This window comes from Amblyomma americanum, chromosome 1 (assembly GCF_052857255.1).
Source record: "Amblyomma americanum isolate KBUSLIRL-KWMA chromosome 1, ASM5285725v1, whole genome shotgun sequence".
Taxonomy (NCBI): Eukaryota; Metazoa; Arthropoda; class Arachnida; order Ixodida; family Ixodidae; genus Amblyomma; species Amblyomma americanum.
Genome location: NC_135497.1, coordinates 111927101 through 111940088, shown reverse-complemented (window position 1 = coordinate 111940088; position 12988 = coordinate 111927101). Strand labels below are relative to the sequence as shown.

Below are 12988 nucleotides of genomic sequence, written 5' to 3'. Positions count from 1 at the left end.
GAGCGGACGTGTTCCGCATGAGCTCCCGCCTTGAGACCGTTTTTCGGTGGAACGCGCTGTGCCTTGGTCTTGCTTTTTGTGGAATCGTCTGCAGGAAGTTGCCCTGTACCTGTGGACACCATATTTTGGCAAGTGTTCCCCCTTTTAGGGGTTTTCTTCACGATTTGTACTCGACCACGGTGCGGCAAAATTAGGCCTAATCTATAGGCCGAGCCGACGCCTACGGCGCCGGGCTCCAGGGCCGTGCCTTGTGGTAGTGGGCCTTTGCGAGGCTAAAGATGATGGAGTACTCCGTTGAGGGAGAATCTATAACGCCCGAAGAATTCGAGGCGGGAGAATGGGCCTGGGTTTTGAAGGCGCAAGATCGCTTCAAGAAGACTGTGTACGGGGACCACACCGAGAGTAGGCCTACCGAGAAACAGGCGGGCAGCGACGGGCGCCAGACGCACGGAGCAGCCCAAGTCAAGCGGGGGAAAGCGCCGGTGTGGAAGAAACGGGGACCGTTTCTTCAGATGCCAGCCAAGGATTTCAAGGTTGTGTGCCGGCCCAAGAATTGGGACTTGAGCATAGTGACGCCGAGGGAGCTCGGATGTGCCCTGAGAGCGGCAGCGAAGCTGACGAACGCGACTGCGGTGGAAGAAGACCTGGTGCGGGTCAATGAGAGAAACAACACGATGACGGTGAGCACGCCGTGTATGAATCGTAGTGGGGCATATGCGAATGTCAAGACGCTCCAGCTGGGCGGTCGTGACCTTGCGGTTTCGGCGTACGTGGCGGCGCCGGAGAATTCTGTGCGCGGAGTAATTTACAATGCGTACAACGGATGCCCACTGGCAGAAATTCGCGCAGGATTCTTGAAGAGGAATGAAGACATGGAAATTTTGGATGCCAGACCTTTGGGCAAGTCAAAGGCGATTCAGATCACGTTCGGTGGGAAGCGCGTTCCCCGGCAAGTCATCTATTGGAACTGTCTGTACGATGTGATCCCATATAGAGAGTTAGTCGAGACCTGCTATAACTGCAGACGAGTCGGACATCGGGCGGACGTTTGCTATCGTCCGAAGACTAATTTGGGTCGCCGCTGCGGGAAAGAACATCCTGCACCACCGGAGGGAGAGTCGCTGACCTGCACGCCGGACTGCATCGTGTGTCATGGGACGCACAGCACGGGAAGTCGGAACTGCAAGTTTCGCCTAGCCCGTCAGCAGCCGACGGGTCTGCAGCAGAGCAACGAGGACAAGAGCCAAACGGGCAAGGAGGAGCGGCGTTCGAGGCCCAGGAAGCGGTCATCTAGCGGTGCGAGAGGCGATAGCAAGAGCAGGGACCGGTCAGCTTCCTTCCCGCCACTGCCCGGACCCGAGCCTGGCAAAGGAGGAGGGCAAGGTTCCGGTCATGGAAGAAGCCCAAGTGCCACGAGGAAAAAGGTGAGCTGGCCCAACGCGGGCTCCCAAAATGAGACTGCTCGAGAGAAGGAGCTACAAAGGCAGCTGCTGCAGCAAGCCGAAACTATCAAAAAGATGGAAGCTAGGATAGCAGAGATGGAACGCGCGCTTATACCCGGCAGAGTAGACAGGGTACAGACGCCGTTGGCCCAAGCCCCACAGCAAGCGGCGCAGGCGAACGCTTCTCGCGTGGACGACAACACAGCTATGGAAGTGGAGAAAGTGGAGAATCGGGGGACGGTCAAAAGGCCACCTCCGGCAGATGAGGGAGCTCGTGCAAAGAGAGTAGCAGAAACTTCGGCGGCGGACACGCCGCAGCCAGTATTTACAGTCACTTGTCTTAAGAGAGACATGCTTACCCTTGCGGAGAGAGCAGGAAAACTGGAAGAAAGACAGGATAGGCTGGATCGCCGGGTCGACAGGATAGAAGCTAGACTAGGCAACATTGAGGAGCGTCTTGACGCCTTCACCAATGACATGCGGGGTTTCCAGACCCAGGTAATGGACATGTTTAAACAGCTAAATGCTATGCTAGAGGTTAGATTGCCTCCCGTAGTCGGCCAAGAGCCGATGTTAGTGAACCTAGGGCTTCACCATGGCCCCTCACCAGCAAATTGAGGTTTGGCAGTGGAACTGCAGGGGCTTCCGTCGCAAACGGGGGAACCTGCAGTTGCACATACAAAATCTGGATAGTAAGCCGGACATTATAGCTTTGCAGGAGGCTAGCGGCTCGGTGAAATTACCGGGATTTAAGACATTTACACCACCAGAGATTGATCGAGGGGGCATATTGGGCGTCTTCACGGCCGTGTTAGTCCATCGCAACACCACAGTGATTCAGCATACCATAGACAGCAGCAGGGAGGACTACGTCCTGCTGGAGATTTTGCCCAAAAGAAAGGACGATAAGAGTCTATTTGTTCTTAATGTATACTCTTCTCCAAAAGATAAGGGGGTGGGCCTGCCAGACCTTCTGATAAAGACGCAACGGCTAGCGGCTAGGTCTCAACTCATCGTGGTGGGAGATTTCAATGCGCCTCATCCGGAGTGGGGCTACATCCGAGCCAGCCCGAAGGGAAATAAGCTTTGGCAGGTTGCCCAGGACCTGCGATGGACGATCTTAAACAACCCGCTAGATCATACCAGGATAGGCAACAGCGTAAGCATAGACACCTCTCCAGACCTCACATTTGTGAATGGTATCAGGGATGCACAGTGGGTAAACACGGGACAGCCACTGGGAAGTGATCACTATATCCTTTCCACGATATTTAGTGCTGCTAAGCACAAAGACACGGTGAAAGGAACTCGAGTGACGGACTGGGACCGATTTCGGCAATACAGGAATGACATAGTGAACGGGGAAATCGAGGACTTAGGAGCCTGGATTGACACGCTCAAGCAGGCCGTGAAGAGTACCACAGAAGAGGTTCCGACGGCGGAGGAGGGCTTTACGGCTGACTCTAGATTGTTACACATGTGGGAAGCACATGCGAGTCTCCTTCGGAGGTGGAGGAAACAAAGGCATAATGGTGTCCTCCGTAGGAAGATGGCCAAGCTAGAACGAGAAATCGAAGCCTACACATTGGAGTTGCAGTGTCAACAATGGGGGCAGATTTGTGACCGGATGAATGGGCAATTCGGATGCAAAAAAACATGGCAGTTGTTGAGGCACCTTTTAGACCCGGCCGCAACCAAATCTGCGCAAAAGGGGCAAATGGCTAGGTTAGTGCATCGGTATCAAGGCACGATTGGGGAATTTATACATGAACTCCGAAGTCGTTACATAAACAGAGAGGCGGGCGGTTGCTTGCCGGATTACTCGGGAGAGGAAAACCTTGAATTGGATGCAGACTTTACGGTGGCGGAAGTGGAGTTTGCAATGGGCCAGCTTCGTAGCACGTCAGCAGCGGGTCCGGACGGGGTTACTAATAAAATGCTGAGGAACCTGGATTTCAAGTCAGTGGGGGCACTCACGAATTTGATGAATAAATATTGGGCGGCCGGGGAGATTCCGCCAGAGTGGAAACATGCTAGGATTACATTTATTCCTAAACCAGGGAAGAAGCTCTGCATTGAGAATCTGCGTCCCATCTCGCTAACGTCGTGCTTGGCCAAATTGATGGAGCATGTGGTCTTGAACAGGCTTCAGGGTTATGTAGAGGACAATGAGTTGATACCTGAAACAATGATTGGCTTCAGGGCTAATTTATCGACGCAGGACGTCATGTTACAGCTCAAAAAAGACGTGGTTGATCCTGGGTACGGCACGGGCACCAAGGCTATCTTGGGGCTCGACCTCACTAAGGCCTTTGACAATGTTACCCATGAGGCAATATTGAGGAACCTATCAGACATAGGACCGGGGGGTAGAACCTTCCGGTACATCAGATCGTTTCTGGAGGGTAGGACTGCGGAGATTGTAGTCGGAGAAATGAAATCGGATCCCTTCCCATTGGGGGGCAGGGGGACACCGCAAGGGTCGGTATTATCGCCCTTCCTATTTAATCTCGCCTTGATCAAGATACCACCCAGGCTGCAAGGGATATCGGGACTTAAACATACATTTTATGCGGATGACATTACTCTATGGGTAACAAGAGGCAGTGACGCACAGTTGGAAGAAACTCTACAACAGGCGGTGGATATTGTGGAGGAGCTAGCAGGGGAAGCAGGACTCTCGTGCTCTCAGCCCAAGTCCGAGCTTTTTGTTCTGAGGGATAAACCAAGAGGGATACATGCGAGGCACTATACGCCGCCACCACCTTTAGAGGTGAAAGTGGGGGGAGTACCGGTCGCTGAGGTCCAAACGATCAGGATCCTGGGTATGTATCTGCAGACTAACAGGAAGAATAGCGAGTCCTTGCAAAGGCTTAAAAATACGGTCAATGCTACCATGCGGCTAATCAGGAGAATCGCCAATCGTAAGAGAGGTGTTAAGGAAAAAGACTTGTGTAAGCTAGTGCAGGCATTTGTGCTCAGTAGAATAGTGTATGCGACGCCTTATTTGAAGTTGGACGCGGCGGAAAAAGGAAAGGTGGAGGCTATGATTAGGCAGGCGTATAAAGCGGCCCTTGGGTTGCCTCAAAATGCGTCTACCGAAAGGCTGCTGGGATTAGGGGTGCACAACACCCTAGAAGAACTACGGGAGGCGCACTTGGTGATGCAGCTCGGTAGGCTTTCAAAAACAAAAGCAGGAAGGGACATATTGGAAAGGATCGGCATTGGAGTTGACGTTCCAGCCGGTGACACGAAAATTCAGATGAGGCGGGAAATGCACAAGGGCTTGTACATAAAACCTTTGCCCAAGAACATGCATCCAATACATCATGAGGACCGCAGGAAGGCAAGAGCCAAAGCTTTACATGCTAAGTACGGGAAGTACAACGGGGCAGTCTATGTAGATGTCGCCGAGTATAAGGACAAGGATGCATTTGCAATTGCGGTGGTGGACGGGCGAGGACGCTTGATCGCCTCTGGATCAGTCAAAACCCGCTCCCCAGAAACTGCAGAGGAAGCGGCGATAGCACTAGCTATGACTAGTAGTAATGCTGACCTGATCTTCAGCGATTCAAAAACAGCCATCCGAAATTTAGCGAGGGGCAGAATATCTGTCACAGCGGCGCGGTTGCTGAATCGGGCCACGGAGCGAGGGATTACGGAGACGGAAATTGTCTGGGTACCTGCACACTCTGGGAACCCTGGGAACGAGACGGCTCACATGAATGCTCGAGGTTTCGTCAGCCGAGTAGGTGAGCTGGACGTCCCGGGAAGGTCCACGAGAGATGGGCTAGTATCCTTTCATGACATTACTAATCATTTCAGACTTGAGCGGAGGATTTACCCACCCCCGGACAAGCAATTGGTGAAGGCGCAAGAATGCGTCTGGCGACGATTGCAGACTAGATGTTTCTTCAACCCATACGTATTGAGCAAAATCTACCCGGACATTCCGCCGGAGTGCAAATGGTGTCACGAATTGGCAACCTATGACCACATATTATGGAGCTGTAGCATAGCACCGCCACCGGCGGACATTATGCGTGATCCTTCCCTCGAGCAGTGGGAGGCCGTGTTAGCCAGCTCAGACCCGGTCGTCCAGACTAGGGCCGTGGAGTGGGCCACCCAGGTCGCCGTCAGCCATGGGTTGATGGCCATCTGACACGGATTCGTCCACACATGCTCTCTGACAAAAATAAAGTTTTTCCATCCATCCATCCATCCATGCAAGCAAGTCCTGCCCACGCCACCTGTACACCCCAACTATAACCCAATATGACGCAACTCGGGGTGGTTGGCCACACAAAAGTTAACCCTCGCCGCCAGGAAAAAAGGAAGAGACTAGAGGTGAGTAGGAGACAGGAGAGTTGTGAGAAAGGGGTAGGAAAGTGAAAGGTAGAGGGGAGGATAGGAAAAGGCGACTGCTGATTTCCCCCGGTCTGGTCAGGCTGGAGGTGCCGTCTACAGGAAGCTGGGGCCAAAGTGGTGTGTTGCCTCCGCCGAGGGGCCTTACAGGTCCAAACGCTCGGCATCGGCTCAAACACCAGGATCCCCTTTTCCCCGGACACGGCGTTGCCACGCACGGCTAGGCGTAGGCGTGGGTGCTCGGGTCCGTGGTGATGCACTGTTCACCATCATCCCTTTGTGGGGATGTCCCTGCGGATGCTCGGGATCCTGTGGTGTCGCCACTCACCAACGCCTGCAAGCTGCAGACGTCCCCCTGTGGGGAGCATAAATATGATGCGAAAAAGAGCACTTTGTGAAAATGGAACCTGAGATAATGCAAGTGTACAACAGCGAGAAGTTTGACAGAAAGCGAAAGCACCTGCAAACAGTGCCACATCCAGAGTTGGAAGAAGCCGTAGAACGATGGACTGGCGACATTTCCACTGCACTGCTGCTCTCAAGCGGTGCCATGGTTTGCACGCAAGAAGGATTTGCATTAAGATGGAGAATACAACCTTCAAAAAACCTGGCGGATAGTTGAGTTGCTTTAAGAGGACATGGACTGTCATTTAAAAGCATGTGCAGCAAGAAAGCTGCCACTGATAACAACGCTACCGAGAACTGAAGGACTAAGGAGCTTTGTGAGCATGTCGCAGAATTTGAGCCTGAAGATATTTACAGAGCAAACAAAACCGCACTTTTCTTCGAAGCATGCCAAACAAAACCATCGCCTCCCACAGAAATTCCTTGTTGGTAAGAAAGGAGTAAGCGAAGATTCTCCTCACAACAAAAACGACTGGAATGCCAAGGCGCTTTAAGAAAAAAATCTTCCTGTTGACATCATGCAAACCACAAAGCACGGATGACTACAGACATATTTAAGGAATGACGACATCATCTCGTGGACTGCATCAACACAGATGCAGGTGCTAATGGAGGAAGGCATACTAATGGGAGATGAGATTGTGAAATGTATGCTCGGTGCCTTGGACGACAAAACATCGGAAGTTGATGCAGCATGTGAGGAGCTACCACCAGTATCATGCCACATCCTGAAAGAGCACACAGAGGCACCAACAATTTTGGAACAATTTTTCCCAAAGTTCCTAGAAATGTGTGTACAATTAAGCACCACTCAGAACTGCAGAACACCACTACTGTGCAGGTTTCGTGTCAAAAGCTGGCCACCATTTCTCAGCTTCCCGCCAAATAAATTTGCTGTCATGCGAAGTTTTTTGCAGTAGTTTTTTCAGTCATTTGATAATTAAAACATTTTTTCAGGTCTGTTGACATCCAAATTAACTAGTTTTTATGGTAATATGTGTGTCATACACACTGCAGGTCATGCTGAAATGAAGACGTGAGGCAAAGGTCTTTTGTTGCAACAGAGTTTGTATCAATGGGCTCATTTTTTTTCCTTAGTCATGCCAAACTGAAACTGGGCACCAAACAGGCAATACAATATAACAAGCAATGATTAGTTAAGCGGCTTATAGTCATGGCGAGAACTCACTCAAACTAGTGCATTAACATACCTGGTACCTCTTCACCATGCACCAAACACGTGGAAGGAAGTTCTCAAACTTTCGGTCATCTGTGCAGTTCCACCTATAAAGTTGTTCCTAGATGAAAGAAAAAGCACATATGAAGTTACAACATATTAAGAAAACAAGGGAAGAGGAGGACAAATAAAGAAAGAACAACCACAGGATAAAATAACACTCGCAAATGCCAAGTCTGACGGTAGCACACTGTAAAGACCAGTTTGCTCTTCATGGACATTTTCCTTTGATAATACAGAAAGTTCCGTGTCTCAGCAGATGTGTTGGTTGTCATTACCAAAGAAATAAGGAGGTCTAGGACAAGACAAATCTAGAACCCAGCAGTACTGCTAGTCCTTTTGCTAAGATCAATTAAGAAAATTTATTTTATTATGTAAAATAATCACCAAGACATAAATTTTTGCTAGAAAATGTAGATGTGGAGATCCATTTTATAAGAGAACAAACGTAAATTTTTATGGGCACAAAAGAATAGTAAAAAGGCTACGCCTGCGGAACAAACGTAGAATTTTATGGGTAAATAAGAATAGCAAAAAGGCTACACAAGCCCTGTTAGGCAACTGCAGAATGCCAAGGTCACACATCTTTTTCTTTTTTCCCTGATCACAAGTAAGTCTTCACTTCACGACGTCCAAATAACTTTCAGGTATGCACAGCAAATAGCTGTCCTCTACTGAATGCTCCATGAAAATTAAAAAATGATGGCTTATTTCTTTAAGGCTGCAATGTCTCGCCACCATATTAGCATTTAAAGAAACTCGCTGACTGATGCAAGTCTTCTTCGTGCGTGCATAAAATCCCACAAAAATGTACCATGGAATGAATGCAACATGAATTTTAAGGCAGTTAACTGAGAAAAAAAGCAATAAAATAAAATATGATGAACACAACCTTCCAACCACTGCAATCAGGATTTTAACCATAGGTGCCATTCCTTGTCAAAAGTTCCCAGGCTACCAGGGTTACTACCAGGCAGTGCACTCTATTCCCAGAGCTCCTCACCTACAAGGGAAAAGTAAACTCTGCTTCTTACTTTTCCAGAGCTCTGGAATGCCAGGTGCTACAAGGACCCTGCTGCACAGCCCAGAAACAAACCCAGTGGCTTTGGAACAAGCTACTGTTGGTGCTTTCCTGTGTTCCTTTCCACTGTCCCCATCTTTTTGAAGCTTCAGTCAGCCATTCATTGCACCATGACAACAAAGCACAACCATTGGTCAGCTTCTTATCATGAGAAGAAAGTGCATTCAGGATAACTTTGTGAGAAAATGAAAGCAAAATGCAAGTTATGGCATTACAAGCCAACCTCTGGGAGCACTGTAAATGCCACATTGGGCATACCCCTGTTGTTTCCAGACACAAGCAATGCTGAGAGAAGAAATTATCAGAGAGGAAAGAAAAGTTGTTTTGGCAAGAGGTGGTTCGCGGCCCCTGTAAGTGACATTATTCTACCAATCGCTGCTATTTCTTTAAACTTAAAATGTTAACCCTGCAACACGGATAACACCATAATGAGCAGCATAAGTCACTATAGATCTGTGTGCCCTTTGCCAGCAAATACTATAGCTAGGGGCTGGACATTTAGGATTTTATTTCTTGCAAATTTGGCTGACGTTTGCGAGTGATTTAATGTGACAATCCTGTGTGGTCAAAAGTCACTTAGAGTCCACCTCAGCATTTTTGTCAACATGACAAGTTTATTTACCAGTAATTAATGTACATGGTAGTACTTTGAGAAAGTGCTAAAATCATTAAACAATTACCGCAAGTTAAATGGAAAAGCTGGCAGACAAAAATACATGTGGAAGTTAAGAGCTAGTTGACATCCAGTCAAACCTCGTTATTACGAATACTGATATTACAAATTATTGGCTGTATTGAACTTTTCCTCGCTATTTTTAACTAACAAATGCATTTCTTGCTTTATATATCGAACACTGTTCGCCATAAAACAGATATGTCAAACTGCCGAGCGGCAAGTTGTGCCCACATGGATGACAGGTGGCAGGCTTTGCCTCACTAGACGGGTGACTGGTGGTGGTGTGGCAAGCGCTCCCGCCACAGTTCACACTTTTATCTCACATTTGCCAGCAGCACCACAAAAGCCAAGAGAACAGCTGGTAGCAAGGCGGTTGCCACCCGTCTGCACTTTTCACACCCACTGATAGCACCCTGGAACAGTGACACGGTGTCAGCTGTAGCTTTCCAGCAGCCATCCTCTGCTCACATCAATTGTCACGGAACAGAGGTGGTCAAAACGGCGATAACTTTTGTCCTGGTGTCTGATTTCTTTCATGCGACACTGCTGTAATGCAAGGAACTCCCTCTAGCTGGCGCTTGACCTGCCGCTGCCGCGTGCTGCGGTGCTGTGTGGGTAAGCCAACCTAACTTGCATCAGCCACTTTTTTTTTTTTTTTTGCGGCCCATGCAATCGCCGCGAACGGCTTTAAAACCGTGCTACTAGAACTAGGGAAAAGGTCTCTCCGAATTGCCAATCTTTTGCTGGCTAAATTTCGCTTCTCCAGCTCAAGTTTTGGCGAAATTTTAATTACAAATTTTGGCTATATCAAACTATTTTACGAGTTTTTACCAATTCGCTATAACGAGGTTTCACTGGACGCTAGGTTGAGCGAGAGGGTGGGGCACCACGTGGTATGCGTGTTGATGGAAGAGATGAAACTGCCCATTCAATCACTGCGGCAGCAGAACATACTTTTTCGTGAAGCCTATGCACAGTTTCGTGCCAGTGCCAACATGCAACTGATAAACCTACATAACCAACTAACTGCTCTAACCAGGTGATGATATTGAACAAACAGCCTGCAGAGGCGTGCACGCTAGCAAAGCAATACCTCAAATCGCATTACTGCACTCCTTATCCAAAAATATAATCGTTGCATCACACGCCTGGCTTCCCTACTTAGTTAATTTTCAACTTTGACTGAATGTAACTCGTACTCAACAGCCAGCTAGCTATGTCTTCAAAGCCAAGAAGACACACCTTTTTCGGTTAAAACCAAATGTCGAGAACTGAATTTAGCATACTTTTATAATTTTTTTTTCCTGATTAAACTGAAAAGTCCAAACTCTAACTATAGTGTATTACAAGAGACACACAGGTATAAAAGGGGATTAGCATATTGCATGGCGTAGTCCACTGTTCACACATGAAAGGATCAGTGCTGCACAGTACATATTGAGCCATGACAATGAATAATGATTGTCCCCTCCTTACTGTCAGTATCAATTCTATCACTGAATCTTAAAGTTGTTCCACCAAACTGTGATTGTTTAGCCATGAAAACAATCCAGTTGTATGAACGATTTAATAAATGTTGATGCCTGTTGGTGTAAGCTGTTGGCTCTCACAGCGGTGGATAAAAGGGATCTGCTATGCTGCCACTTTGATGCACACTTACATGAACTACATGAACTATGCATACATCAAATGCAGTAACAGTAAGGAATGATATAAAAGCTGCACGAATGCATACTACAGGCCTCTGCAAAGATGTCTTAAAATGTGGACAAGAATAAAAAAAAATATTCCTTGCAACTTTATACCCATTTTATAATACTCAAGATACTGAAATGAACGAAAAGCAGAAAGGCAGCATCGAGCTAGGCTAAAACACTGCCGGCTCACCAGCTTCTGAAAGTAAAGTGTGTTGATGCGCACAACTTCCCCCTTGTAGCGCAGCAAGGTGCTGTCTTTGTCTGTGAGCACATCCACAGCTGGTAACCGGGGTGATGAGATGGCGAATTGAACCGGGTAGCAAAACACTTTCTTTGGGTTTGTCACATGCAATGGGCTGGTGATCTCTGCACGGTACACAAATGCAACATTTTAAAATTCCTTCAATCACTTTTTACTGCTGAAATGGTCGCTTGGAAAAAATGAACAGAGAGAATGCAGTAAGTAACCAAAACATTCAAGCTATACACTAAATTACAGCAGCCACTGGTACTATCTGGGCTAGTCTGCTAGCCCAAGCACAGGGTGGCGCAGCCTGGCAGCCCCATTGCACAAGTGTCATGGCGCTCCGCCATGTTCGCAGAGCACAGCACCGCCACCGGAACTCCCATCGAAAGATAAACACGCCATGACGTTATCGGCGTGCTGCCAAGTTCTGTACTATGGACAATGACAATGGCGTGAAGGGACAAGCTAAGAAAAGGTCACCTTTAAGGTGACCTTGTGCATGGAGGCAAGTGGCAATCGGGTGGCCTCACATACCTATTTCTTTATCTAAGGATAAAAATCTGGTGTGTGTTGCAATTGAAGTCACTGCACTTTTTTTTTTTTCCGAGCTTCAAAAATGACCCTGAAACAATCAAGGGCACGTTAGAATTAAGTAACTATGGTATATGGTACTTCTTTTTTCTCTTCTTGCTTTAAAGAGGTATTAGTTCGTACGTGTACTTTTTTCTCCCTTTCTTTTTCATTTATGCAGTACTGTGCATCTTTGTCGTGAAGACATTTTAAAATTTTCCCGTCTGAACCGCTGCCTCGTTTACAATGAAACTGCACACAGTGCTTGGGTATTATGTAAATTTTGCATTGCAGCAATGTCAATAATGGTACTTACCTGGTTCAACCGCACATGACGCAAACCCATAATCGTCTGCGCCGGGATCAACAAACCAAAAGCTGCCAACGCCGAAGGGCGGTGGTGGTGCCATCTGTTTCTGTAGAGGAAAGCATCACGACACGAAAGGCGCCGAGGCGAGCTTTGCAAGGTGCGCGATTCCTTTGATGGTGCCATTGCTGCCCTTCAGCGGCAACCCAGCACTGGCAGCTTTTCAGTTCGTCGATCTCGGTGCAGGCGGTTACAGGTTTGCCTCATGCGCGGCTGAACTAAGTAAGTACCGTTGTCAAACTTGCTATAAGACAAAAGTTATTATAATACACAAGCCCTGTGCACAGTTTCACCGCAAATAAGCTAGTGGTTGAGACGGGAAAATTTTTGAAGTATTCACTATAAAGATGCAGAATACTGTACTATTTTGAGACGAGAGACTACATACACTGTTTTAACTACTTTTGATGCTCCTTATTTTTTTTTTTTCGGTCACGTCTGTTTCTTGAAAGGGTTCATTTTATAATTTTTATGTGGACAGTGCGAGTGTTTGTTTGGTTTACTGTTCTGCAAGTAGTCCTACCTTGGCTGCCAACAGGCAGCCGTAATAAATAAACAAATACAAACAACCAGCAGTAATAAATAAACAAATACAAACAACAAAGCCACATGTGGTAGTCAATGTGCACTGAAATCCGAGCACAAGAGGGGAAGAATATGCACGCGCTGCACAGTAACAACTTTTTACAAGGGTGCTTTCGCATTTTGATCATATAACAACATAGCCATGGCTGGGATTGTTGGTTTAGCAAATTTGTGCACAAACAAAGCATTCATATTTGTGCACGGACACATAAAAAGGACCTGCCATGTGAGGGCAAATGCTTTCCTTACATACACCCATAGTGCATAGGGTAAATAAGTATGGAGGGCTCGCTTCAATGTTAACTCTGTTGAGTTC

At 47.6% G+C, this 12988-nt stretch overlaps 1 protein-coding gene across 1 annotated transcript in view; it reads right to left on the bottom strand.

Annotated features, from left to right (window-relative positions):
- Pcif1 (Phosphorylated CTD-interacting factor 1) overlaps positions 1 to 12988 on the bottom strand; it is an 87834-nt gene that overhangs the window by 34834 nt on the left and 40012 nt on the right. The window contains exons 9-10 of the mRNA XM_077646556.1: positions 11094 to 11269; positions 7424 to 7510 (exon numbers count right to left, since the gene is read on the bottom strand). Coding sequence (XP_077502682.1) covers positions 7424 to 7510; positions 11094 to 11269 — 263 coding nt within the window. The remainder of the gene's footprint in view (positions 1 to 7423; positions 7511 to 11093; positions 11270 to 12988) is intronic.